The sequence below is a fragment of the Loxodonta africana genome, chromosome 5 (genome assembly GCF_030014295.1).
Source record: "Loxodonta africana isolate mLoxAfr1 chromosome 5, mLoxAfr1.hap2, whole genome shotgun sequence".
Taxonomy (NCBI): Eukaryota; Metazoa; Chordata; class Mammalia; order Proboscidea; family Elephantidae; genus Loxodonta; species Loxodonta africana.
The window spans coordinates 155,555,724-155,583,110 of record NC_087346.1 but is presented as its reverse complement, the minus strand read 5'-3'; the positions used below and the strand labels follow the sequence as shown (position 1 = coordinate 155,583,110).

The window sequence follows — 27,387 nt, the reverse complement described above, 5'->3', positions numbered from 1 at the left end:
GTGCCCACTGTGGGGACCCCACAGAGGCTGGCCCCCTCTCCTGCCTCCATAGAGTGGAGGTGCCCACTGTGGGGGCCCCACAGAGGCTGGCCCCCTCTCCTGCCTCCATAGAGTGGAGGTGCCCAATGTGGGGACCCCACAGAGGCTGGCCCCCTCTCCTGCTCTATCACATGAGCATGCCCACAGTGGGACAGCGCGCTTCCGGGCAGGGATGGGGGGACATGCTTGTGTGTGGGGTCTGTTTATGACAGGAACTTCTATCCTGCCTCCCCCACACACACCCCTGAAGCTGAGAGAGGAGGGTCCCACTTCACCGACTTGACCTCTTCCCATCTGGGACCACGTGGCCTCGGCGGCCATCTCCCCACTCCTGACCACCCCGTGGCTGGTCGTGGTGACCTCACCCTGTATTATGGGGGTGGAACCGGACACCCCAGCGCCCCGCCCTGCCGGCTGCTCCTCTGGGCCCCGCCCCACCTCCTGGGGCTGTTCCGGCCCTCGCCTCTCGATCTTTAAGCCCGTGTGGCTGGCCTGGGGCTGGAACCGATGGCGGCGGCGACGGCGGACGGGCCGGGAACTGGGGATGACCGATCGGGGGCCGAGCTGGCCCAAGTCCTGAGCGCGCTGGGGGGGTACCGCGTCTACGCTCGCCGCTGGGTCTTCCTGCTGGTGCTCAGCCTGCTCAGCTGCTCCAACGCCACGGTAGGGGCGCGGGGTCCGGGGCGAGGGTCCCGCGTGGGGGTCCGGGTGCCGGGGTGCGGCCGCGGTGCCGCGGTCGAGCCGAGGGAGCCCCAGGCCCCGCCAACCTAGCTCCCCACTCTGTCCGCCCCGCACACTCTCGGTGCGTCCCGAGCCCAGGGCGTCGTCTGGTCCCGGCTCGGGGGCGCGGGGACCGCGACTGCACCGTAGGACGCCGGGGCGGGCGCGACCTCAGCCAGGTGGTCCAGCCTGGCTCTGTGCCCTGGCCTCGGGACCGGCCCGGGTTTCATTTTCCTGCTGCCGAAGTGCCCGCCGCCCCGCCCGGCACCAAACTTCCTTCCCGGGCGCCCGCGCGGCGCCAAGCCGGCCTGTGGCCCGGGACAAGCGAGGCGGAGGCTTCGGGGCAGACAGCGCCCTCTCCCCGACGGTGGCTGGCAGCTGCGGCGGCCTGGCAGGCCTCCGGGCCGGTAACCTAGAGTGGTTCCCGGGGATCGCGCTCCTGCAGCAGGGCCCTGGGGTGGGGGTGGGAGGCACTGCCGAGAGCGGGAAGGGGTTCCTCCAGCCGCCTAGCCTTTTGGACTGGTGATTCAGGACCTGGTTGCTGCCCTCCCTGGCCAGCCCTCCCCCACCCCTTCTCAGGCCCCACCCCAAAGGCCATGGGTCCCTGTAGGGTATAGGTCCACGCTCAGCCTTGACTTACCTGTGTCAGGACACCGTTCCCTGGGATTCTGACTCTGGGCTCTTACGGGATGCCTTCCTCACCGCCCCCCGCATCCCACCCCAGTGTTTCCATAGCCCCCAGCTGGGGTCCTGCAGACCTACTCCTGGGACTGCCCTGAGCTGGGCCAGGGGCTCTCCTTCATCCTAACGGCAGAACAGCAGGGCTTCCTGGACCAAGCGGGTCAGCCCGTGAGAACCAGGTTGGATGATTAAGAGGGTCTTAGTGCCCCATTCCCAGACTCGCTTCCGCCCCTCTGGCCACAGGCTGGCTCTCTCTGTCACCCAGCCCACCACAGGCAGGTGGACTTGGCAGGTGAGCATCTCTCCCTGTCCCCCGTCGGGGTCCTGGCCATGCCCTGGAGCCCACCAGGTGACTGGCAACCCTCACTGGCTCTGTGGTGTGTTCCCCCTACACAGCTGCAGGACTAATCTTTTTCACAAGGGAAATAGAATTGAAAGAGGCTGTTTAAGGAACTAGAAGCTGGGTGGGGAGGCCAGAGCAGAGTGGGGGAGGAGAAAGGGGCTGAGAGGTGGCCCAGGGGCCTTTGGGGACCCCAGAGGGAGAAGGGATTTTATTCTGAGTGTGATGGTCTCAGCCACGAGTGGGGACAGTGATTGGGGGAGGGGAGGAGGGAAGCTGGAGAAGGGGCTGTGTGAGCTGATGAGACACAGTAAGAGTGCGGGGGGCGCACGGGGGACATATTCCGGGAGGAGAGGACAGCGTTGTCCACGGGCTGTTTAGGGCAGAGTGGGAGAGGGGCCAAGGCCAATGGCAGTTCCTTTCCCTGGAGCCAGGTGTGCACGAGCCCGTTGCCATCAAGTCAATTCTGATTCACAGCGACCCTATACGACAGAGTAGGACTGCCCCGTAGGGTTTCCAAGAAGCAGCTGGTGGATTGAAACTGCCAACTTTTTAGTTAGCAGCGGAGCTCTTAACCAGGGCTCCACGTGTGGGTGGGCAGGGTGGGTAGAGCCTGTCTGTGAAACCAGGAGGGGGCGTGTTGTGGAGGGGGAGGGGAGAGGTTTAGCCCTGCCCCCTTTCACACAGTGGGCATCTGTGTGTTTGGGCTTCTCATTCACACGGCTCCTGAATTGGGAGACACTCAACGTGTGTTGTTGCTGAATGAGCATGTGACTGAAAGGGATGCCTGGACCCCCCTGGAGATTGGCATCCCATGATCCCTGTGGTCTTCTACTCTGCCCACCTGTCCAAGCTGGGTCCTAATTGCCCACCCCCTTCCACTGGGGCCTCCTTGGAAGAGCTTTGTGCCAGCCTCTGGCAGCCAGGCGGCCCATGCACCTTGGACAAGCATCCATGTGCACCTGGGTGGCTGCTCCGAGCCCGCTGACCTCCAAGGTGGCCTCCTGCTCACTGGCTGTGGTGGGGACTGGCCATCCTCCCTGCCTGAGGCCACTCCTGAGTCTCCCTCCCTCCCTACTGTGACCACCTCCATGCAGGAAAGAAGGGACTGTGCAATTAATTCACCTTGCAGAGACCTCAGGACGGGAGGGCAGCATGGGACAGCCGTGTCATGAAAAGCCGAAATTGGCAGCAGGACCCACAACTTGCAGAGGTGTTGAGCCTCTGCTGGATAGTCAGGGAAGGCAGTCCTGTGACCAGGGATCATGCAGGACAGGTGTGGGACAGAGCCTGAGACTGTCTCTGGGCTCAGGAAGCCCAGTCTTGACTCAACAAGAGAATCTGCGGGCTGGTTCCTGGGGGCCCTCTGCGCGGCCTGAGTTAGCGGGCCAGCCCTGGGTGGTTCAGGTGGATCACCGCAGAGCCTGACGTCTGCTGTGCAGCAGCTCCAGAGACCTCCTGTGGCTGCTTGGACCAGTCATGACTTCCTCACTGTGGTCTGGCTCCCAGGCCACCTGTGCCAACAGCCTAGCGTAACTGGCTCAGAGTGGAGTGGTCTCAGGTCATAGGACTGCCCTGGAGCAGGGGCTGCCCTCGGCCCCTGGATTCCTTCGACAGTTCTCACAGTCCTGGGGAGCTGGGGCCTCAAGAAATTCCTTGGCCTCTGAAGTGCATCCACTGTGCGAGTTTTTTTTTTTTTTAAATCCACAAATCATTATAGAACAAACAATAACCTATCTCTGACAACCAAGAATTGTACAATCCCTGGCCTAGTCACCCTGGTGAGCAGTGAAAATTGTTTTTCCTGATGAGACAGTAGTGGTCCAGGGGTAGAATTCTCTCCTATGTGGGAGACCCGGGTTTGAGTCCCAGCCAACACACCTCAGGCACAGCCGCCACCTGTCTGTTGGTGGAGGCTTTTGTGTTGCTGTGATGCTGAACAGACTTCAGCGGAGCTTCCAGACTAAGATGCACTGGGAAGAAAGGCCTGGTGATCTTCTTCCAAAACTCGGTCAGTGAAAACCCAGTGGATTACAAGGTCTGATCCACAACCAGTCATGAGGATGGCGCAGGGCAGGTGGGCAGTGTACATGGGTCGCCATGGGTCACCATGATTCAGGGCCAACTCAGCAACAGCTCACAACAATAAGCTCTACCACAAGCCCTAGCTCCCTGCAGCCCCAAGTACCTAGGGCTTCCAGATTCGGAGAGCGGCAGTGTGAGGGACAGGATGGGGCAGTGCTGGGAGTGAGGTCTGGGTCCCAGCAGACAGCCTGCAGCCCTGGGGAGCCCAACATTCCAGAAGAGAGCCACCGGCACGCCCAAGGGGCCACGGAGGGCGAGCTTGGGGTCCTCTGCACTGGCGCTTGGCAGGACTGGGGGCAGATAAAGGACGTTCTTGCACGAAGCATGAGCCAGGCAAATCAGGGCCCTCTCACCACCTCGCCCAACCCCTCTCCCAGTCCGGCCGGGAGACAGGGCTCTTTAAGAAGCCACGTTCCCCGTCCACTGGCTGGCTGGGCAGGAAGCAGCAGGGCCTGCTAGAGGATGCCCCTCAGCCTGGAGATGTGCTGCTGCTCTGTCAGGAGAAAAGAAGGAAGAAGGGGCAGCTGTTTCCCCACCTCATGTCACTTGAGGGCCCGGGGTCTGTGGCCAGCGCTCTGTGTGGGTCAGGAAGCTGGACCTCGCGCCTCTGGCAGTCTGCGGTCTCTGGCAAGCATCCTGAGTCCCTGCGGGCCTGGGTGGCCTCTTCTCCAGGCACAGCTGGGTTCTTCACAGGCTTTGATTTGTGACACGCACTTATCCGTGGTCCCTGTGTGGCTTCCCTCCCCGCCTCCTGTAAAGAGCCCCACTCCTCTCCTCCCCCACCCAAACTTCAGGGATGAGTGATGGCATCTCTGCCAGGAAGCCTTCCCTTCTGACCCAGCTACACTGGCCCACTGGCTGAACTCCTGTGAGTTTCAGCTCCTGATGATGCATGTGGGGGAGGGGGATGTCACCTGTCCCCAGGTGAGTCTCACCTGCCCAAAAGCACAGGGTTTCCTGGAGGGGAGGATGGAGCCACTTGGGCAGGGCTCCCCACGGTTAGATGTTTCTACGTCAGTCCCTGGAGAAGGACGTCATGCTTGGTAAAGTAGAGGGTCATTGAAAAGGAGGAAGACCCTCAACGAGATGGATTGACTTAATGGCTGCAACAGCGGGCTCAAGCGTAACAACGACTGTGAGATGATACAGGACCAGGCAGTGTTTCATTCTGTTGTGCATAGGGTCACCGTAAGTAGGAATTGACTCGATGGCACCTAACAACAAAAACAACACGTCAGATCCGGTCACCAAGTTTGCAGACAGGTGGTGCTGCCTTGTGTATCTCCCAACCTCTGTTCCCTGGTGAAAAGCCCCTCTGCCCCTGCCTTGATGCCTATGTCTCCCCTGCCCTCAGCAGCCCCTCTGACTCCGTTCTGGGCCTCTGCTTGGCACCTCCACGACTCTCCCAGGCTGTGCTGCCCAGCACCCTTTCTCACACTCCAGTCCTCTGGACGTTCGTCCACAGGCATTAAGTATCCACTGCCCAGCCAGGCCTGGCACTCTCTCCAATGTGTTCCTCTGCCCCACCCGGCTCAGCATGGCTATGTGATCAGGAACCAGGGCCAATGCCATGCCTGTTCCCTCTTCTGCCCTCCAGGTCCCAGCCCAGCTCCAGATACCTCCCTCCCGGCTAGGTCTGGGTCAGCTCCTTCATCTCTGCCATCTTAGGTCCCTAGTGCTCCTGTAGCAGAAATACCACAAGTGGGTGGCTTTAAAGAACAGACATGTATTTTCTCACAGTTCAGGAGGCTAGAGGTCAGAATTCAGGGCACAGGTTCCTCGTCTCTTTTTAGCTTCTGTAGCTCTGGGGTTCCTCAGTTCCCCGGCAGTCTTGGTGGGGCATCTGTCTTCCTTCTGTGCTTGCTTCTGTGTTTAGTCTGCTCTTTTCATACCTCAGAAGTGATTGGGTTTAGGACCCACCCTACACTAACGTGGCCTCATTAACATAATAATGAAAACCTATTCCCAAATGGGATCACAGCCACAGGAATAGGGGTTAGGATTCCAGCATATATTTTGGGGGACACAGTTTCATTCATAACACCCAAGTTCACCATCCTTCGCCTGGGCAGAGCCTCCTGACTGCCCAGCCTGTCCCTTCCTGTCTGTCTTCTATTAGACAAGGTGGACATGTCACCTCACTGGAGGATTAAGTCCAGTCCGCAGGACCTCGAGGTTCACGCTAGGACCCCAGGGCCACTCCAGGGACAGCTGTGATTCCATCATGGGCATGCCACCTGACTGCCACCCTGTGCCCCACAGAGCCCATTGACAGCGTCTGCAGCCCTCTGCCCCGGGCTAACCCCACTGTCTTGTGTCCCCACAGCTGTGGCTCAGCTTTGCGCCCATAGCCGACACTGTTGCCAAGCACTTCTCCCTGTCCTTAGAGCAGATCAACTGGCTCTCACTGGTCTACTTTGTGGTGTCCATCCCATTCGGCATGGCAGCCATCTGGGTTCTGGACTCTGTCGGGCTCCGCAGTGCGGTGAGTCTCCAACACCACACCAAGGCCGGACCTGGGATGGGTGGGGTCTGCCCCATTGGAGCTCCGGCTGTCATCACCTTCCCTGACAGGGTGTCTGCAAGGCCCAATCTCCCCAACCCCGTCCTCAAGATGGGCCGCTCCCCAGCAGGGCCACAGGACAGTCGGGGTGGTGGGAAGTGAGGGCATCTGTGAGTGGGGTGCAGGGCCCAGGGGCTCAGGGTGCTGGGTAGGTTCAGACTGGCGGTGAGTGAGGACGGTCAGGATGTGGGTACAGCATGGGGGGAGGAGAGGTGTCTGGAGGGGAGTGGAGGCAAGCCTGCAGTTGCAGGGAATCTAGGGTGGAGGGCTCTTCAAGAAGGTGCAGGGCTGACCTTCAGGGTCTGCAGCCCCCTGGAGAGGTTTTCTGGGCCCCATTTCTGCTCTGCACCACGTGGTAAGAGGAGCCTACTTTAGGGAGTTTTAAAGGGTAGCACAAAACGTCTGGGTGATGCCTTGGACAGCATGGGCAAGGCCTTGAGCCCACAGCTCCCATTCATTATCCACAGCGGGAGGTTCTGCCCAGAGGTTGGATGTGGGGCGAGGTGAGGGCTGCAGCTGCAGCCTTGGCCGTTGGGGGGAAATCTCACAGGACCGTGGAAAAAGGAACACCAGGGATGCCTCGAGGACCCCAGGACTTAAGGGTGGACTGGGGTCAACAAGGGAGGGGAGCTGCGAGAGGGAGGAGAAAGAGGGACCTAGGAACTGACCCAGGGAGATCTGGGCTGCAGGGCCTGAGTGTGGGGGGCCGTGTGGGCAGAGACCCTCAGGACCTCAGCCCACCCTGTCAGGGCAGTGTCTGGAGAGAAGCAAGGGGGCTGGGAGGAGCATTCCCCGTCACCCACACCAGCCTGCAGGGCAGCACGTGGCAGAAATGTCTCAGAAGCTTGTGGGGAAGGAAGGGACCTGAGGGGTGGTTCCCAGAGAAATGTGACTGGGGAAGGTTCTAAAGGCATGAGACTCGGGGGTGTGCCTGATGGGGGAAGGGGACATGCCAGTAGGGAGAGGGAGGCTGAAGATGAAGGGGATTCTCAGAGCAGGTGGGTGGGGGCTGTGCTGAGAAGGGGACAGACCCTGTGAGCTGGCAGGCAAGGGACTGATTTTCAGTATAGCACGGGGTGGAGAAGCTGGATATCGGGGTTGGTTGGGAGAGGCAGAGGCTCCAAGGTGAAAGGGGTGCTGCCCTTGACCCTCAGCTGAGTGAATGTTCCCAGCCTACGGTCCCTCCCCCTCGGCTGTGAAGCAACAAAGTACAAAGGCGAAAGGCAGATTCAGGGTTGGGTTTTGCCCTCCTCCAGAACACCTCGCCCCGGTGCCTGGGCGGGTCAACGGTGCCTGGGTGGGTCAACGGCACACTGTCCACCCTGGCTCCCCACCACCCTCCCTTCACTCCCCTGTCTGCCCATCCTCCATGGAGACCAGGAGGGACCATCACGCGTCCCGGGGAAGGGTGCCCTGATGATGTGGACACTGCCCAGGCCTGTCTTCCCAGCCACGCGCTTGGTCAGAGCGCTCTGTCTATCCTGGAAGTAAATGCCAGGAAGGGAGGAAGCCGAGGGAGGCAGGAGCAGTCTGAGCAGTGCTTCTGTCCCGTCCCTGCAGACTGTCCTGGGTGCGTGGCTGAACTTCCTCGGAAGTGTGCTCCGCGCTTTGCCCTGCATGGACCTTTCGATCCAGACTCCGTTTTCCTTCCTCCTGGCGGGGCAGAGCCTCTGTGCCCTGGCCCAGACCTTGGTTGTCTTCTCTCCGGCCAAGCTGGCTGCCCTGTGGTTCCCTGAGCACCAGCGAGCCACAGCCAACATGATCGCCACCATGTGTGAGTGCAGGTGGGAGTGGAGGCCACCTCCCAGCCCCTCCCTGAGGCTCCTCTGCCCCCTCTGGCTTTGCTTCCAGGGTCTGGGTGCCTCTCCCCTCCACACTACCAGTGCTTTCCAGCAGGGGGTGATGGCACCAGAGCTGGGAGGGTCCTGCTGGGAGCAGGCAGACCTGATGTTTCTCTGTCCATCCAGCAAACCCCCTGGGTGTCCTGCTGGCCAATGTGCTGTCACCTGCTCTGGTCAAGGAGGAGGGCGACATCCCCTGGATGGTGAGCGAGGTCCTGAGTGTGTGTATGTGTGTCAGTGGGCGTGCACTCACACATCCACACCTATCCGTGTGAGCAGGCACCTGCCCATCTGTGCAGACACCAGACACTGGGGTGGGTGACATGATGTCCACGGGACCCTCTGTGTCTGTGCAAGTGTTGGTGTTGTGTCGGGTGCTGTTCTAGGGGCGGGATGCCAGGTGGGTAGTTACATTCCACTGGGAACCCTAGGCCACAGGAGAGCTGAGCGGCAGTCAGGGAGGGCACTGGTGGCCAGGGTCAGGGAGGAGGAGGCATTCATGCAGAGAGGGGGTGGGGGGGCTCTGAGGTGTCTAAGAAGAGGGACCAGCAGAAGCCAAGGCCCTGAGACAGGAGTGAGCTCGAGAAGCTAGAAGTTCAAACTAAAGCCCAGTGTGGCTGGAGACCGTTGAGCAAAGTAAGGGCAAGGAAAGCCAGGTCAGAAAAGGCAGCAGGTGTCACGAGTGGATATTTTACTCCACTGGGGGAGAGTGTAAGCAGAAAGGTGATTGGGTCTGATCCAAGCACAGACTTGGAGCCAGGGGTATGGGCTGGGTGAGCCGACGGGGAGGTATAGATCCAAGGAGAGATACAGGGATAGTGGTCAGGGTGCAGTGGGCAGATAGGGATACACTGTGTGGGCGGATAGGGATACACTGTGTGGGCGGATAGGGATATACTGTGGAGTAAAGCTGGCAGAACCTGCCAATGGCTTGGAGGTTCAGTGAGGGAATTGGAGGACTGGGCTTTCTGCCTGAGCAGCTAGGTGAGTGGAGGAAGTGCCATGAACAGAGACAAGAGGAGGGACAGGAGCAGGCTGGAGAGGAGTTTGGGAGGGACTCAGATGCCCTCTTTGGGGTGTGTTAGGTGTGACCTGCTCATTATATGGGATGTCCAGTTAGCCATTTGTAACACAGTGTAAAGTATCATCTAAATTCATGATGGATAAGAATCAAGATCAGCACAAAGCTGGTTCCTATGAGGCGGAAAAAAGCAAAAAACAAACCCATTGCCCTTCAGTTGAGTATGACTCATAGCAACCCTATAGGACAGAGGAGAACTACTCCATAGGGTTTCCAAGGCTGTAATCTTTATGGGAGCAGACTGCCACATCTTTCTCCCACAGAGCGGCTAGTGGGTTTGAACTGCTGACTTTTGGTTAGCAGCCAACTGCTTAACCACTGCACCACCAGGGCTCCACTATAAGGTAGAGGTCAGGTATCTCTGCCTTTCTACTTCTCCATTATTTCTGACACCAGCCACTCCTGCCACAGCACTCTCTACTTCTCTGTAGGGTTTGATAATTTGTTGCAATAGCCGCACAGAACTCACAGACCATACATACAGCTATGTGGCTTATTAGGAAAGTAACAGGCTACAAGTCAGGATCAGGATCAACTTGCAAGTAATAGGAACAATTCAGGATCAGGGAGCACACAAGCAAGGCCTCTTTTGACCAGGACAGCTCTCAGACCGAAAAGGCTCATGGAGCAGATAAGCTTTCCACTGGAGCAGCTCGAAGACTGTTCTCAGCCAGCACCATTGCCCTCTTCCAGTGATCAGTGAGTGTGGCTTCTCTGCTGGGCAGCTGCCTTTTCTGCCATGCAGGCCTCTCTGCCATTGGCCTCTCTACCGCTAACTGGCCCAGCTCATAGCCAGGGTAGCAGCTTACTCATCTCTCTCAGCTGCTTCTCTCCTAGTTAGGAGCCCGCCATCAGGCCTCTCTGCTGTTGGGTGCTCTGCTGTCAGCCTCTCTGCCATCTGCCTCTCTGTTGCTAACCAGCCCAACTTACAGCGAGTGTAGCAACTTGCTCAGCTCTCTTAGCTGCTCTCTGCCATCAGGCTTCTTTGACACTGGCTCTCCATCATCATCCTCTCTGCTGCTAACTGGCCCAGCTCACAGCCAGTGTAGCAGCTTGCTCACCTCTCTTATGCTCTCTGCCATCAGGGCTCTCTGCTGTCAGGCCTCTCCATTGTTGGCCTCTCTGTCACAGCTCATAGCCAGTGCAGCAGCTTCGGGACCACTCTGCTTCTCTGCCTGCTCAGCTGTCAGACACTATCTCTCTCAACCAGGAGGACTAGCAAATCTTTGCATTCAGACATTTATATATCCCGATCCTCATCAGTTACAAGGTGGTACCTCCCTCACCAGACCAGAGTTCAACCAGTCCTCAATTACCCATAAGGTGTCAAAACAATTCAGGTCTAGTACAAAAGTGACATTTTCTGCCTGTAGAGACCAGCTCCTCCCCTAGGCAAAAATAACAACTCTGGGGTAGAAAGCAGCCTAGGAGGTCCTCCTCCTTCCCCGGTGCTTCTCCCAAGAACTAGGGCAAAGGTAACTCCTCAGGGCTTAGGGGGAAAATCTCCCAAGCTGTTTTTCCAAAGAACCGAGGCAAAAGGCTGATAAAGGATTTCATTGCACCAGACCGTCGGATGGGTGAGTTGGAGTTCTGGAGAAGGTCAAGCTAAAGTTATAAGTGTGGGAGTCATCTTTGTGAGATATTTTGAAAGCCATGGCTCCAAATGAAAGCATCTACGGGGGAACAGGGGTGGAAAAAGCAGAGTAGAGTTTGTAGCCAGCCCTGAGCTCCCAGTTGGTTGGAAACCCACAGATCGAAGGTCTGGAGCAGGCGCAGCTGGGGAGGAAGGAGGGGATGGGGCAGTGCGCCATCATGGAAACCCAGGGCAGGGGCTTCAAGGTGACTGTGCGTGTGAGTCTGCGTGTGTGTTTGCATAAGCCTGTGTACCCGTGTGCATCCGTACCTTTGTGCACATGTGTGCGTGTGTGTGCATGCATGCATACGTGTTCACGTATGCATACCTCCCCCAGCTCGGCGCCTATGTGATACCTGCTGGCATCGCCTGCCTGCTGGCCACCGCGTGCCTCTGGGAGAACGTGCCTCCCACCCCTCCCTCGGCCGCCGCTGCCAGCTCCACCTCAGAGAAGTTCCTTGACGGGCTGAAGCTGGTCAGTGCTGCCTGCTCCTGGGGGCCGAGGTAGATTTGCCCTGGCGGGGGGAGGAGCTGAGGAGGAGAAGGAGGTCTGGAAAGCTGGTCAGAACCCCTACAGATTGTATGATTGCTTGTCCTCACACCAGTGTCAGAGCCCACAAATTGTCCCTCGGGAACCTGACTCCCTGAGCACATTGGACTGGTGCCCCCATTGGTGGCTCCCAGGCTGAGTAGCCCCTTCCCCTCTAGCTGGTGCGGAACAAGGCTTACCTCATCTTGGCGCTGTGCTTTGGGGCCGGCATCGGGATCTTCTCCAGCTTCTCTGCCCTCCTGGAACAGATCCTTTGTGTGAAAGGCTACTCCAATGTGAGTGTCTGCCCACCCCTCCCGCCCTCCAGGGCTGCCTGTGCAGGGAGAGAGGCTCCTAGGCTCTGCCACCCACCTCTGCTGTGGCTGTGGAGTCACCCACAACCTCCCGAAATGCTCACTGTCCATATCACAAACGGGGACAACGTCGATGCCCTTTGGCTGTTGTGGGCGTTATTGAGATACTAAGTATGAAAGTGATGTCAAATGCCAAGCACCATCTCTAGGTGGTGGAGGAGGTGGTGGCGATGGTGGGCCTCAGGATAGGATGGCAGAGGTGGGGGAGGTGATGGTCCTGGTGGCAGGGGTTATAATGGTGGAAATGGTGGCAGTGGTGGCCATGGGGGTAAGTGGAGGTCCTAGTAGCCATGGAGATGGGATGGAGGAGGTGGAGGAAACGATGGTCCTGATGGCAGGGGTAATGGTGGTGGAGGTGGTGGCGGTGGTAGCTGTGGGGATGAGGTGGAGGTCCTGGTGGTGATGGAGATGGGACGGAGGCAGTGAAGGTGATGTCCTGGTGGCAGGGGTAATGGTGGTGGTGGTGGTGGTTGTAGCCATGGAGATGGAATGGAGGAGGTGATGGTCCTGGTGGCAGGGGTAATGGTGGTGGTGGTGGTGGTTGTAGCCATGGAGATGGAATGGAGGAGATGGTCCAGGCGATGGTCCTGGTGGCGGGGGTAATGATGTGGAGGCGGTAGTGGTGGTAGCTGTGGGGATAGACTGCTAGTGGTGGTGAGGATGGTGGTGCTGATGGTGTGATTGGAGGAGGAGATGGTGGTATTGGGATTTTATATGTGGTGCGTTTAAGCATCTTTCCCTGTTAGTGTCCACCCTGGTGGGTCTCTGGGGAGAGGCCCTCCTCTGATAGCTGGAGATAAGGACATTGAGGTCCTGCAGAAGGGAGGCACTAGCTCGGCTCACGACCCTTCTGCTATCTGGCATCATCGCTGATCCCCACATGCACACTCTCACCCCTACCCGGATGCACAGGCCTGAGGGCACGAGGGCGTCTGCAGTGACCATGCCCTTCCCTTAGCTGGAGGACCATCTCTCCTCAGCAGTTGTTGAGTCTCTGGGTGGGAGATGATACAGTGAAGCACCTTGAGGGAGATGCCCCGTGTGGAGGTGCATGGTACAGACGTGATCTGCCTTGGTGTCATCCCTGGCCCTTGGGAACTGCACAGTTGCCCTGCCATGGGCCCCTGGTGACAGTGTACGTCCTAAGGATCAGTGCTAAGCTGATCCTCTGAAGACAGGATGCCCCTGGCTTCTCCTCCTCCTCCAGGATTTTGCAGGCCTCTGTGGGGCCCTCTTCATCACGTTTGGGTTCCTGGGGGCGCTGTGTCTTGGCCGGTACGTGGACCGGACCAAGCACTTCACCGAGGTCACCAAGATTGGCTTTTGCCTGACCTCCATGGCCTGTGTGGCCTTCGCTGTGGTGAGAGCCCCTGCGTGCTGAGACCATCCCTGCAGCGGTGGGAGCTGGGGTGGGTACCAGGTGGGCAGGAGGGCAGGGCTGTGGGCTCAGGGTGCTGTGGGCCAAGGCCAGGAGGGAGGGTGAGAACCAGACGGGGAGCTGCAGCTCAGCTAAGTCAGGCCTCTGACTGCTTGTCTGGTCCCAGATGAGGGCTTCCCTGAGCCCAGCACCCTGCCCTCCTAGCCCCACACCCTGCACAGCCAGTAGGGGTGGGCTTCATCCAGGACCAGTCCAGGTCTGGGGTGTTGGGGTGTGTCCGGCAGCCTTGCCCTCTGTGAGCCTGCGCTTGCTCCAGGTGTCCCAGCTACCGGGACAGACCATCTGGCTGGCCATCATCTGCTCCCTGTTCGGATTATTTGGCCTGTCCCTCGCACCCATTGCCATGGAGCTGGCTGTAGAGTGCTCCTTCCCTGTGGGTGAGGGCGCTGCCACAGGCCTGCTCTTTGTGCTGGGGTAAGTGTCCCCCACCCCAGTGACCCATGTGGCGCTTGGCGCCCTTGGGTCCCCATATGCACTAAGCACCTGGAGACCCTTCCCCACCACCCTCCCCCCCTGCAGGCAGCGTGACCCAGCCCCTCCCCTGAGAACAACCACTCATCCCTGCCCCTGCCTGCTGGCTGCATTGCTGTTCCCCACCCCCGCCACGCTGTGGTGGAGTCCAGCCCCCCCCCCCGTGACTGAGGGCCACGTGTGTGTCCAGGCAGATTGAAGGCGCGCTCATCATGGTGCTGCTGACCATGCTGACTGTGCGCCGTGCTGAGCCGTCCTTCTCCACCTGCCAGCATGAGGAGGCCCTGCTGGACTGGATGGGTAAGTCCACACTTGGACCCCAGGAGCCCCATTCTCAGGGGCTGGCACTGCCCCCAAGACCCTCAGCCCAGGCCCAGCCCCAGAGAGCAGAGCCAGGGAGGTCCTGGCCTGGGGACAGAAGTCCCCTCCCGCCCTTAGCCCTCCTCTGGCTCAGGCCCTGGACACCTTCCCTCGCTGGCTTTGTTCTCTTGGCTGCCTTACGCTCTCCTGGGGCGGGGGGGGGGGAGGCGTGGTGTGGAAGGACGGGGGGCAGGGGAGCAGTCAGAGGGAGACAGGCAGAACCCTTGGGCATAGCATGAGATGGTGGGGGGAGCAGTCAGAGGGCGACAGTCAGAGGGCGACAGGCAGAGCCCTTGTGGGAAGCATGGTGGGAACTGTGGGCTCCTGGAGCAGACCCGAGGACCCACTGAGAGCCCTGCCTCTAAAAACTCCAGTTTGAGATGTTTTTAGATCAGAGAGAGACAGGGGTGGGGATCAGACAGAGACTGAGGTGGAGACAGAGATCAGAGACAGAGACAGGAGTGGGGACAGACCCCAGAGAGAGAGGGTCTTTGCAGGTTCATGACCTGGAGACCCCATGCTTGGAACCTCGGAGCCCAGGGCTCAGTTTGTGACGGGCTCTGGAGCCCTGTGGCGACTGAGAAGGGGATCTGTTTCTGGGTGGCTGTGGTCCTGGTTAGTGGGGCCAGAGGGAGTCAGGGTCACCGGGCTCGGTCAGCCCTGGGGGCAGGTGTGACGTGTGCTGCTCCTCCAGTGTCCATGTTGCTGATGGCCAGCCTGTGCGCCGCATGCAGCTGCGTGTTTGTGCTCTTCTTCCACACCCCGTACCGACGCGTACAGCTGGAGGCCAGCGCCTACCCCTCCATCCAGGAGGATTATGTCCAGGGGGGCGCTGACCCTGCCCCGCCACGGGAGCCACACCCTGAGCCCCCAGCACCGCATCGGCAGCCGGCTCTGCACGGAGGTGTTGGAGAGTGTGTTTCCAGACGCTGTTCTGGCTCTGCAGCCCCTGGGGAGCCCTGACTCCGAAGAGCCCCAGGACCCCGGAGATGTCAAGATCACGTCCACAGGCGAAGGGAGCAAGGCCGGGTGTTAATCTCTCAGGACAAGAAGTGGGCCAGGGCCTTTCCTGAACAGGAGGCTGGCTCTCATCAGCTGTGCCAGGGAGATGCCCTGTGACAGTCATGCCAAGAGCCTGGCACACGGATGCTGGCACCCAGAGATGCACAGGGACTCGGCATGCCCAGTGCATGCCCCGTGGCCTCAGCCCAAGGCAGATGCTGTGGCTGCGGCAAGAGGAGCTACTGCAGTGTGGACGTGGCCACAGGACACCTTGGTGCCTAGACACAGGACGGCCAGTCCCTGGGAGGGTTGGTGTAGGGAGCCAGACTGGGGGCAGGGCCGAGGGGGTGCTGGGTGGGTGGGGGGGTCGAGGGTGCCTTTATGGCCAAGCCTGAAGTGGGCAGGGATCTCAAGGGCCTAGTTGGAGGAATCCTGCCCCAGACCCCAGGCCGGGTGGTAGGGCCAGGCTGAGTGCAGAGGAGGTGGTGAGGGGGCATGCACCAGGAGACTCCCTCCACCCCAGGCAGACACTGCAGGCGCAGGTTTGGGGGTCCACATTTATTGAGTAGCCACAGCTGAGGAGACCCTGGGTGTGGGCCTCACTCCTTCTCCTCCCCATGGGTGATCACGTAACTCAGGGCCTTGTAGTCCAAGTTGCCTGTGGCATCGATGGCAGCGAACTGGAACATCTGATCGACCTATGAGCCAGGTGGGGTGGACAGGCATCAGGGACGGGGATGGGTCAGGCCCAGGAGGGAGAGGAGGAACCGGAAGGGGTCCCTGAGGGCTCCAATGCAGCTGGAGGTGGGTGAATTACAGGCACTGAACTGCTGCCAGCTCTGAGGCTCTTTTTTGCTGCAAGGGAGGTGTTGGGGGGCTGGGAGGTTAGACTGGCCAGGAGCAGACAGGAGTGAGGGGCTGCGATGCAGGGTCGGGGTGGGAGGGGCAGTGCAGACAGCCTCCACTGTGGCCAAGACCTTCCGCCTGGCCCCAGCCCATACTCTGCCCTTCTCAATCACCTAGCAGGTTAGTGAACACCACAGGCGCCCAGTGCTGGGCCTCTTGGCACGTAGCGGTGGGTGGCAGGGAGCTGGGGAGGGCGGCAGTCTCACCCACTGGGCTTGGGTTGTGCAGAGCTGGCCTGGGGGGTTAGGGGTGCAGGGGATGTGGGGAGCCCTGCTTTGAGCACCCACAGCCACCCCGGACAGACCTGGCAGTGGCTACCTTGTGGCCTCCAGCTGCCGGCCCGACCCTGCTGAGCCCTGTTCCCCCACCCTGGGGCCTTTTCTGAGGGTGACAGCGTAGGGTGCCTAGGGAGAGGGAGCGCCCTGTACTGGGGGGCTGTCATGTCCCACAGCTGACCCCCAGAGCCCCCAGCCCATGTGATGGGCGCTGGATGTGGGGGAGGTAGAGGGGAAGGCTGACAGGCCAAGGGGAGGTGGGCAGGGGCGGTAGGGGCCGAACCTCTTCCTTGGTCATCTTGTCGGCCTGGGACATCAGCAGATGTTTGATGCTAAGGAAAAGGAAGGGAAGGTGTTATGAGAAGGGTCGGAGCTAACTGGAGGGGCTGCCCTGTGTGCGCCTGTGACCAACATGTTGGCAGTTCACCCCCTGGGGCTTCTCCACGGAGAGGGGCCGGGGGCAGCACTCTCGGGGAGACCCCAAGGGTGCGGTCGGCTCTGATGTCTCCCCCCAAGCCCTGCCGACAGCACAGGCACCTTGGGGGCAGCATGAGGTGGGCGTCCTTTCCCCATACACACACTCACGGTGTCATCATCCTGGGGACTGCCCCAGGGGTTGGGGGCATCTGACAGGCCAGAGACTAAGGGTGATGAGAGGCAAATGCTGGGTACACAGAGGTGCTTTGCCAGAATGTTCCTTTCCCCAGGGCCTGGCACAAGGCTGTTGTTGGGTGCCATCCAGTCAATTCCGACTCATAGCGCCCCCATGTGACAGAGTAGTACTGCCCCATAGGGTTTCCTAGACTGCAATCTTTACGGGAGCAGGTTGCCAGGTCTTTCTCATGCGGAGCCACTAGGTGGGTTCGAGCCCCCAACCTTTCCAGTTAGCAACTAAGCTCATAACCATTGCACCACCAGGGCTCCTGGCATAAGGTCAAACCAAAAAAACCAAACCCTTTGCTATCGAGTAGATTCTGACTCATAGTAGCCCTATAGGACAGAGTAGAGCTGCCCCACAGAGTTTTGTAGGCTGTATCTTTCTGGAAGCAGACTGCCGCATCTTTCTCCTGTGGAGCCGCTGGTGGGTTCAAAGCGCCAATCTTTTGGTTAGCAGCTGGGCGCTTAACCATTGCACAACCAGGGCTCTTGGCATAAGGTAGCCCTCAACAAAAGCTGCTAAAGACAATAATAACAAAACAACAATAGTCATGTAATAACTATTATTAATAATTAATATACTCAGTCACAGTGACAGTGACGCCCCAGTTGCCTGGCTAGGTCCTGAGAGAGCAGGACTGGTTAGCTCTCAGTTATCCAGGAGGGGACTGAAGCCGGTGAGAGGTGGGGGAGGTGGGCTTGGTGACAGGCAGCTGGACGCCCCCTCCCTGGGGCAGGGTGTCCTCAGACCCTGGGAGCTGAGCTGGGGACCCCGCCCTGGTACCCCACCCAGCAGCCAGCTGCACTCACTATTCGTTGATGCTGCCTTTGCCTTCGGGGTCAAGCATCTTGAAGGTGTTTAGGATGGTCTCCTTGGCGTCTGTACCTGTCCCCAAAGCCACCTTGAGCCCTGGGCATTTAGGGTGCCAGTAGGCAAGTGGGGAGGGGCAGGGAGGAGGGAGACAGCCCTGCCTCTGCGACACCAGGCCTTTGCTACATGGAGCCCTCTGCCTGAGCAGCCCTGTCCATGCCTGTCCACCTGGGATACCCTGTCTTTCTGCCCTGCAGTCACCTCGCTGGGCCTGGCTGGGGCTCTTCTTGGGGGCCCCAGGGTCCATCCCAGGCTTGGAGTTGGGGCGAGTGCTCCATGACTGAGAGATGAAGAATACTGTTGTCAGCATCAAGGGACCAAGGGACAGACAGGAAGTCAGGAGGCGGAACAGCCCAGGTTCGGTTTGAGAGTCCTATCTTACTTCAAGGATGGCTGTCAGGGGCCCCCAGAGATGTAAGCCCCCAAATACTATGTGTTAGGATTTTTCGGGAAAACTGGAAATATCGATTTTTATGTAAAATATCTCGGTTTGTATTAAACCAGTTGCCGTGGAGCCGATTCCTACTCATGGCGACCCCATGTGTGTGAGTAGAACTGTGTTCCAGAAGGTTTGCAATGGACGAGTTTTTGGAAGTAGATCACCAGGCCTTTTTTCCAAGGTCTCTCTGGGTGGACTTGAACCTCCAGCCTTTCGGTAGGAGCTGAGTTTGTTAACCATTTGGATTTGTGTGAGGAACTAGCTAAACATTTGCCTGAGGGCTTCCCCCGACTAAAGGAGAAGGGGGCTGGCCCTGACTCCACCTGGGGCCTGCACACCTGGCACCTGAGGACACTCACCTGGTGTCCCCACGCCTGGTGCCCACACACCTGGAAGCCACAAGCACTCACCTGGTGTCTCCACCCCTGGTGCTCACACACCTGGCCTCAGCAGACTCTCACCTGGTACCCCCACACCTGGCACCTCCACACCTGGTGTCTGCAGGCACTCACCATTCAGCTTCTCTCCAAACAGGTTGAGGAACATGGTGAAGTTGACGGGCCCTGAGGCCTCCTTGAGAAGGGCACCTAGCTCGTCGTCCTTGACGTTGGTTTTGCCTGTGGCAGAGGCGGGAGTGGAGGTGGGGCAGACATGTCACCTCCTGGGGAAGCCCCTGCCCTCTGTGCCTGTCCCTGGCCCTGCTCTCTGTCCTTCCCCTGTTGTGATTGTGATTGTCATTGCTGCCTATGCTGTCCCCACTGGCAGAGGAGCCCTGGGGGTTCGCTCCACCTCTATCCGTTCACCAGGGTGACCCCACAACAGTGCCGGCACAGGAGACAAGGAGGGGAGACGGAGGGAGGCGAGCAAATTGGGGGACTTGGAGGGAGGAGGCATTCAGGTGCTATGAGGTACAGGTTGGGTGAGTCAGCAGAACCTCAAACCCTGAGCCCCAGCAGGATCCATTGATGAGGGAGGGGAGAAGCAGGCTGAGCCCAGAGCCTGGGAGGACACAGCTACCAGTTCATATTGCTGACCGGGACAGAAGGGGGTCCGAGAGGGGAGAGGAGGCGGGTCAATGTGTACCTGCCTGCTGCTGAGCACGCCCCCATGATGGGGGATGGAGGTGGAGGCGTGCCAGACTGTGCTGTGCTCAGGATGGTGGGGAATGGGGACAGGAAGAACCAAGGAAAGGTGAGCGGGGCATGTCCCCTCCCCAGTTCCACAGGGGCTATGTGGAGTTTCTGGCTTTCCTAGGGCTCCTGGGGCAGGGGGTGAGTCTCTCCTGTCCAAACCGTCAATGCCCATGATCCTGGTAACGTATAGGCTGGAAGCCTGGCATCGGCCCCTTCCTGGCCCACCCCCCAGCAGCCTGGTGCCCCCAGAGCTGTGCCAACCCCCTCCCATCCTGCTTCACCCTGGGGACATCCTCTTCCAGCTCAGGTTACATCACGGGGGATTTCCCCTCCTGGGGGAGGCCCCTGACCCCACCTCCCCACAGCCAGCAGGAACGTGGGGTTGGCTTTCAACCCAGAATCACACTTGAGGTCGGGGTGCCTGGCCTTTACTCAGAGAGGAAGAATAAGGGTGTGGGGAGGGGGCTCAGGGTCCATGGGCTGACGGCATTCTCCCAGGACCACCTACCCAGGGAGGCGTAGGTGTCATCCAGGTCCTCCTTGTCGATGAACCCGTCTCAGTTTTGATCCATCAGTGTGAACGCCTGCAAAGCCAAGCCAGGGTGCTGCTGCCACCGCCACCCAGTTCTGCCCTTCTGAGCTGCACCCGGCTCTGCCCTTCTGAGCTGCACCTGGTCTCAGACCCGCTGCCACTTGCTCCAAGTGAAGCTCCCAGGGTCTTTCATGCCCCTACATTAGGCTTTCTGGGGGCCTCGGGCCGAGCCTTTGGAAACAGGGGCTCCTGAAGGAGGGGTCTTACCTCCTTGAACTCCTGGATCTGGGTCTGCTCAAAGTTGGAGAAGACATTGGAGGATGCCCTCTGGGCCCAGAGGGCCCCCCCTTCCTTCTTCCTGGTCTTCCTGCTGGCCTGGAATGAGAATGGAGGCTGAGGGTCCTCCAGGCAGCTGGGGTGGAGCGAACACTCCGATGTTTTGTGAGACTTAACTCAGAAGGTGGGTGGGCCGTGCACTTGGGCCCGAGGGGGGCTAGCAGCTTCAGGCTTTGGTGTCTTGGGATCAGTGTAGGGAGGGGGAGGGCAGTGGCCCCAGGAGTCCCATGAAAAGCACAGCCCCCCAGACTTGGGGCTTCTGAACTTGGCTGGGGTCTAGCCAGGAGCCAGCTGGGCCTCTGGGTGCTCAAGGGGCAAGCAATCAGCATGGGTAGCCAGAAGGTGGGTGGGTTTGTTCTTGGGGGTCTGTCAGCAGGATGGCTGTCGGGCGTGTGCCTCCCACCCCAGCACTGATGTTCACACTGACGCTGACTCTCAAGCTCACGCTCACTCTTCCCAGCCCCAGCTGCCCACCCTCTTGCATGCACGCTCACCATGCCTCTCTGCCGATGTACCACCTGTGCCCCTGCCTGGACTTGCCCTTCTTAAGCTGCTGCCCAGGCCCCCAGGAGGGCTCCAATGTCAGCCACCGCTCCCTACAAGGACAGGCTCCTGGCCACCCCAGGGGACCAGACAACTGCAGAGCAAGCTCTGGACAGCCTGGGGGTGACTCAGGTGCCCCTCCCTGCCATGCCTGCTGTCCCAGTCTTGGCCCTCCCTGCCCCCACCCAAGAGCCTTTGTCCCCCAGGAGCAGTCAGCAGATCCCACGGCCTCCTCCCAAGGCCTTCCTCCATCCCCACGGCCAGATGGGAACAGATGACATGTCCTGGGTGGAAGGGAGCTGGTAGAGCCAAGAGGTTGGCACTCAAACTCCAGGCTGTTGGGCTATGGGGTTCCCACTGCACCCCCCCGCCAATGAGGATAAATACAGCCTCTTGGCCAGTGTCTGGGGGAGCCTGCAGGCCTGCAGAAATAAGAGATGCACCCCAAAGTCAGGAGCCCTCTGCCTGTGGGGTGGGAGCAGGGCAGGGGAAGACCCAGGCGAGGCTGTTAGGGAGTCTGGAGGCCCAGCAGGAGAGAGGAAAAGGCTTTGGGTAAAGAGAGGTGGTGGCGGGGACCCCACATTGTTCCCTGCACTACAGCTCCCTGCCTGGAGAACACCCTCGGAGCCCCCAGGGCCCGTGTCTGGGCAGGAGGTGGCAGGAAACAGGACCAGGAGCAGCTAGGAACAGGGATAAAGGACCTGGGTCCCCAGGAGGGCTCTCTTCCTAAACCACGTCTGTGTTTACAAAAGCAGCCCCCATGGTTTCCCCTGTATCAGGGTCCTGCTCCCCAGGGGACACACAGCCTTGAGGGCACCAGTGGCTTCCTGGTAGGTAGGTGCTACCACGCTAGGTTCCCAGGCTCAGTGTTTGCTGCCCACTGACAGTGTCGGGGACAGGGGACGCTACAGAACAGTTCACCGTGTGTGTGCGCGCACACACGTGCATGAGAGAGACAGACAGGGCCAGGGCTGGGGAGCTCTGGGAGGCACTGATGGCCTCCTGACCTTGGGGGCTGCAGCCTGGGAGGATGTCCAAAGGGACACACAGTTATCTGAAGGGGGAAGGGTGGCGAGGCTGGAGCAAAGGGGATGGGAAGGTTTGTGGGCTTGTTCCTGGCTGGGATCAGAAGGGCCTGATGCTGGGAAAGCCAAGAAGGGCCAAGAGAGCCCCCTGGGGAGGGTTCCTGGGGCAGCGGAGCCTGAGCCAGCACTAAAGATAGCCTGGAGCCCCGGGAGGATGTTGGGATTCGCCTGGCCGGCACAGCTGACAGGTGCAGCCACATCACAGGCAGCCCGGAGCCCTGTGCCAGGCGGGTGCTGGGACCCCAGGAAGGGCCCTGAGCCAAGGCAGGGGTGTGAGTGTGTGTTGGAGGGTCTTCTGCTCGCCCCCGCCCACCTGTGGGAGCTATGGTAGCTATGTGATCCCCTTCTCCTCCCACACTCCACCCCCACGTTCGGCCCCAGAAACACTTACTTATTTTGATTCTGGAAGCAGGAGCTGCTGAGGAGCCTGGTTTATTTTAAAATCCAGTGAAGGAAAGGCACATTTGTCACCTGAGGTCATCAGCCCAGCTTCTCAAGGGCAAGAACCCTGGGCTCCACTGGGTGGGGGCAGGGAAGAGGGTGCTGGAGGCCAGGCATCCCTCTGCAGTTTATCTCATGCCTGGGAAAGGCGTTATAAGCTTCAATAGCAGTGAGGACTGTGGAGCGGTTCTGCCCTCTCATGAGACCCGGCTGAGCCCAGGCCAACGTCCTCGTCCACTCTTACGCTGTCCCCAGACAGATGGAGGCTCGGGGCAGGTCCCAGGGTCTTTGGAGCCACATAGGCTAGGCGTGGTCTGCTCCTGGACCCCTTAGGGCTTGGGTTCAGGCAGAAAGGCATGGGGAGGGGGACATCCCCATGAAGGCTCTGGAGCCACCTCAGAGGCCAGGGAAGGAGCAGCCACTGGAATTCTCAGAGGGCAGATGGCCCAAGGTGGGGCAGTGCTTGGGCCCCAAGTCAGCCTCACAGTGCAGCAGAGGGTGGGCAGGAGGGCTCAGTGGTCCTGTAGATTGGCCTTGGTGTTCCCACCCCCCAGCCCGGGAAACAAAGAGGGCAGGTGGCTTCTGTCAGCTGGAAATGACCATAATTAGTCTGCACCTGCTCCAGGTGCATCCACCTAAAAACCTTCCTTAACTGGTGTTTTCCAAACCCACGTTCTCTGGAGACTTCATGGTAAAGCTAAGAACCCTTGCACTTCCTGCAAATGAAAGACTGAACACACGGCCCCATCACAGACTGGACACACGGCCCCGTCACAGACTTCTCCTCCCCCACCCCTCGAAAGGACCCGTTCTTGCTTCAGTGATGACTTTCCAGACGCTGTCCCTTTTTTTCCCAATACATTTCCTCAAAGCTTCTTAAAATGGAGGCTGCAGTCTTTCTCAAACAGAAGTCTTTGGTGTCTCCTCTACTGCAGCAGTTTGGTTTATTCACAAATAAAACCTTTGTTAATTTTTTCTATAACTCTGCTCCAGAACCTGTCATTTAACACTTCCCAGAGTTCCCCAGGAAACCCTGGTGGTGTACTGGTTAGGAGTTATGGCTGCTAACCAAAAGGTCGGCAGTTTCAATCCACCAGGCGCTCCTGGGAAACCCTATGGAGCAGTTCTACTCTGTCCTGTAGGGTTGCTATGAGTCAGAATTGACTCTTTGGCAATGGGTTTGTTTGTTGTTTCTTTTAAGAGTTCCCCAAGCAGGGAGGTCCAGAGCCAGGAATGCATTCACAAGACTGTGTCCTACCCAGCGGTCAGAACCACAGGACGGCCTCTGTGCCACCCTGCCCAGGGTCAGGACGTTGACAATGTGTCAGAGAGGGAGCAGGCTCTGCTTCCAGGCTGTGCAAACTGAAGGGCTCAGCTTGGGTAAGAATGGCCTGAGGCCAGCATGCGGGTCTGCCCCCTTGACAAGGATTTACTGAGCACCTGGGCAGTCCTGGGGTTTTTGGTTGCTCGCTGCCTTTGATTCACTTTAGATTCACAGTCAAGGTCTCTTTTGAGACATGTGGGTTTGATGAGGGGTTAAGAAGTGGGCTTTCTCATTCCAGCATAGTGAGGACCTTGCTGGGGGCCCGAGTCTTGGTTTGCAAGGCACTCCAGCCCGGAGCGGGGTGGGGTTTGGGTGGCAGGAGGTGGGCGGGGTGCTCCTCCGGGCTCAGGGCTCTCCTGCCCAGATTCTCCATGGACGTGCTGTGTCCACACAGGGTACTCCTGTCTGACCACACTGCCTCCATCTCTGGGACAGCCCCTGGGCAAACCTGGGGCTCTCCCAGGCCATGCCTTCCCTCAGTCCAGGCCCAGCCAGAGCTGACCACAGGCTGGGGCCTGACCCGGGCTTGGGAGAGAGGATGGAGCTACCTGCTGAAACAGAGAACAGCAGAGAGGAGAGACCGGGGACAGTTCCTGGGGCCCAGCTGCCTAGTTGGGGTGGGCTGGGAGCTTGAGTCCCCATGTCCTGAGGACAGGGCAGTCAGGGGGGCCCAGAGAGCAGTCTCTGCCAGGGGTGGTCCTTCCAGGAAGACCCCAGCCCTCTGTGGAGTTAGTGAGGAGAGCCCCCAGAGTTTAGGACAGGAGGTGGGGGCGGGCAGGTAGCCTGAAGGTGCACCCAGCAGAGCAGTCCCTGGAGTGGGGAGGGGCTCTGACCAGCCTGGTCTGTCTGTGACTCCTGAGGGGCTGGGCCAGAGGGTCACTCACTGCCCTGGGGCCACCGCCTCTCCAGTAGGAGACCATCTGTACTGAGATCATACTTTGTACCCGGGACCCCGGAATTCCCTGCCCAAAGGCCTCAAAACCAAAAAAAAAAAAAAACCCAGAAAACCAAACCCGTTGCCATTGAGTGGATTCCGATTCACATTGACCCTATAGAACGGAGTGGAACTGCCCCGCAGGGTTTCCAAGGAGCACCTCGTGGATTCGAACTGCTAATCTTTGCCTCACTTGAGCCCAGTTCCAGGCCCCCACAACCCCTTCACCACCCTTCCCCGATGGCAGACTTGCTCAAGTGAGCACACCGCTGGACTGGAGGGTTGGCCAAGAGCTTGTGTGCAGCCTGGGCGTCCGCACTTGATTGACAGAGTGGAGGGTGGAAGACCTGTCTCCCTGAGCACCAAGTCCTATGTGAGGGGGGAAGGAGAGAGAGGGGAGGGAGGAAGGGAGGGGAGAAGGAGGGAGGGAGGGGGAGGGGGAAAGGAGGTGGGGGAAGTTCTGGGAGGGGTCCGGGAATCTTTCAAGCGGGTCTTCCAGGCAGTTATGGGATATCTCCAAAGTGAGAGGCCAGCGGAAATTTTGCTCTGCAGATTGTAGTCTTAATTTACGCTGGTCAAATATTTTGACATGCTGCGTGTGGCCTCGGTTTGTATTCAACCTGGCCTCGAAAATGTTAGCGGACACCCTGCGGCGTGGGTGGGGGGTGGGCCCGCAGCGGGAGCGTGGTAGGAGGTGGGGGCGCTCTGCAGCCCGGGTGGGGAGCGGTGGGCGCGCTACAGCCGAGGCCGGGGGCGAGGCCGTGGGGGATCCAGAAGGAGAAGCGCGGGTGGAGACGGGTCCCCCAGGTCCAGCCCTCTTCTGGGAAAGGAACCCTCGCACCCAGGAGCGCCCACCGCAGACGCGCAACCCTCGTGGTTATCGCGCGGGTCCGTGCACGCTCGGTGGCGCCACCCATTGAGCGGGGCACGCGCCGTTCCCTCTTCGGCCACTAGGGGGTATCGCCTCACGCCAGCTCTTCACCGACGGCGCATGCGTTGGCGAACGGGCAGTGGCGTCACGCTTTTGTCTCTCCGCGGCGTTCCGGGCTCTTGCGGCGTCTTCCTTCGCCTCCGGCTTGTGCTTCCGGTGCGAGGGTCAGGGACAAGATGGTGCCTCCCGTGAAGGTCTCTCCGCTCATCAAGGTGAACCAGGCTCCGCGGCCGCTCCCCGGTTCTCGGCTCTGCGTGGGCCTTGGCGTGGCCGGCCCCACGCAGCCCCGCGTCCCGGTCCTGCACCCCGCTCCTGCCCCTCCGGTCCCCCCGGGTCCCCGGGCGCCCCGAACCCGACGGGCTGCCACCCCGGCCCTCGCGCGCCCCGGTCCCCGGACTCGCACAGCCCCGCTCCGGCTCTCCCAGGCCGCGAGCCCGCACCGCGCTGACCGCTCTTTCCCCGCAGCTCGGCCGCTATTCAGCCCTGGTCCTTGGCATGGTCTACGGAGCCAAGCGCTACAGTGAGTGACCGCGGGCGGGCGCCGGGGGCCGGGGGGGCCGGGGGGACCGGGCCGCCGTTACCCACCAAGGGGCCGCGCTGGGGGCCTGTCGAAGCACAGGGTGTTCAGCTTTGGCTCTCAGGGCTCTTGGTGCCGCTAATAAACCCAGCGAAGTGAGCAGCAATGAGCCAGGACGGGGCGTCTCTTCTCCCGGCCCACAAGCGTCTAAACCACGGTGCTGGGGGCTGGGGCAGGACACACACCTTCCACCCGACGCCTGTAGCAAGGTGCCCTAACGGGTGTCACCGGCGCGGAAACATTACGGGAACGTAAGTCGACTTGAGTTTAATTCAGGCTGCCAGGTCCCCAAGTGCAGATGGAACTGGGCAATGGTTGGTTCTTGTTGAAAACCGTGGTGCTGAGTGGGTGGGCGTTGGAGAAGCGCTGAGGTTCGAGGGGGTGTGTGTAAGGGGCCAGGCCAGGCGGGGAGGTCAGCAGGGACCGTGTAGCAGCTGCCATCAGAACTGGGTTCTTGGTTGAGGAATGAAGATCGGCCTTGACCTGATAATGGAGAGTGCCCGGGTGTCCAGAGTGTAGGGGGCTCAATTCCCTTTTCCATGAAGAAACTAAGGGGAAGCATCTTCTCCCCCTGCCCCTAAACAAACCAGGTTACCTAAAACCTCGGGCAGAAGAGGAAAGGAGGATAGCAGCTGAGGAGAAGAAGAAGCAGGATGAACTGAAACGGATTGCCAAGGAGCTGGCAGAAGGTACTCACCTCACTCATCTTACTTAGAGGTTCTGTTCTCCCAGATTTGCAGAAAGAGCAATGAGGTGCAGCCTCCTTGTGAGCGCCTGGGTGGGGGGCCGGTCCGCCCCTCCTCTCTTCCTGCTCTGACTGACCTGCCAGGAGAGGGCCCACCCTCTTTATGGGGGGTAGGAGATGGGGAGCAGAGTCACCCCGAGTGTTGGTGGTGGGGGAAATGGTGAGGGTTTGGTTTTGGAGAGGCTCTCCAGCCCCAAGGCCTCAGGGATCAGACAGAGGCGTGAAATGGCTTTACCACCCTGCAAGAGATGCCTCCGGATGAGCTTGCTCTGATTTAAATTGGAATGTCTGGGGATAAGGAGAACCGAGGGCGACAATTTAACTAGTGCACAGCTGAGTTCATTACTGAAAACCTGAGTGGTTCTTTGAGTATATAGTAATGGGTGTGTTTTTCTTTTACCATTTTAGCCCAAGAAGACAGCATATTCAAATGAGATTCGTATGAGCTGACTTTTCTTCCCGAGCGGTAGTGGATAAATAAAGCTTTCTGTGTTATGCCAT

The 27,387-nt window shown here is 59.6% G+C and overlaps 3 protein-coding genes across 14 annotated transcripts; 2 read left to right on the top strand and 1 right to left on the bottom strand.

Annotated features, from left to right (window-relative positions):
* Positions 1-478: 478 nt before the first annotated feature.
* SLC49A3 (solute carrier family 49 member 3) lies at positions 479-15,517 on the top strand. Of its 12 annotated transcripts, none has more exons than XR_010322172.1 (10): positions 479-702; positions 6,192-6,350; positions 7,989-8,202; positions 8,396-8,472; positions 11,321-11,458; positions 11,692-11,808; positions 13,094-13,246; positions 13,431-13,738; positions 13,990-14,095; positions 14,936-15,031. XR_010322172.1 is itself a non-coding variant. In XM_064286091.1 (10 exons), the coding sequence occupies exons 1-10, from the start codon at positions 547-549 to the stop codon at positions 15,116-15,118; spliced, it is 1,533 nt and encodes a 510-aa protein (XP_064142161.1). In that variant the 5' UTR covers positions 479-546; the 3' UTR covers positions 15,119-15,517. The 12 variants fall into 12 exon arrangements, 9 of the variants coding, with proteins under 9 accessions (XP_064142161.1, XP_064142162.1, XP_064142166.1 ...); XR_010322171.1 differs by having other exon boundaries at positions 14,850-14,945; XR_010322170.1 differs by lacking the exon at positions 14,936-15,031 and adding an exon at positions 14,850-14,863 and having other exon boundaries at positions 13,844-14,095.
* Positions 15,518-15,649: 132 nt separating this feature from the next.
* On the bottom strand, positions 15,650-20,790 carry MYL5 (myosin light chain 5). The gene is given in 7 exon segments (XM_064286327.1): positions 15,650-15,855; positions 16,622-16,670; positions 17,806-17,881; positions 18,818-18,922; positions 19,947-20,022; positions 20,238-20,345; positions 20,710-20,790. Coding segments are annotated over 7 exon segments (594 nt in total). The 3' UTR covers positions 15,650-15,756.
* A 4,873-nt stretch (positions 20,791-25,663) lies between these two features.
* Positions 25,664-27,387, top strand: ATP5ME (ATP synthase membrane subunit e). Its single transcript, XM_010591357.3, has 4 exons — positions 25,664-25,776; positions 26,030-26,084; positions 26,732-26,830; positions 27,295-27,387. Exons 1-4 carry the CDS (start codon positions 25,741-25,743, stop codon positions 27,318-27,320), a joined length of 216 nt encoding a protein of 71 aa, XP_010589659.2. The 5' UTR covers positions 25,664-25,740; the 3' UTR covers positions 27,321-27,387.

Coding starts and splice junctions, on each gene's coding strand:
- SLC49A3 (XM_064286088.1), top strand. CDS start 547: ATGGCGGCGGCGACGGCGGACGGGCCGGGAACTGGGGATGACCGATCG. Junction 6,351..7,988: donor CTGTCGGGCTCCGCAGTGCG/GTGAGTCTCCAA, acceptor CCGTCCCTGCAG/ACTGTCCTGGGTGCGTGGCT. Junction 13,739..13,985: donor GGCCTGCTCTTTGTGCTGGG/GTAAGTGTCCCC, acceptor GTGTGTGTCCAG/GCAGATTGAAGGCGCGCTCA.
- ATP5ME (XM_010591357.3), top strand. CDS start 25,741: ATGGTGCCTCCCGTGAAGGTCTCTCCGCTCATCAAG. Junction 25,777..26,029: donor AGGTCTCTCCGCTCATCAAG/GTGAACCAGGCT, acceptor CTTTCCCCGCAG/CTCGGCCGCTATTCAGCCCT. Junction 26,831..27,294: donor TGCCAAGGAGCTGGCAGAAG/GTACTCACCTCA, acceptor TTACCATTTTAG/CCCAAGAAGACAGCATATTC.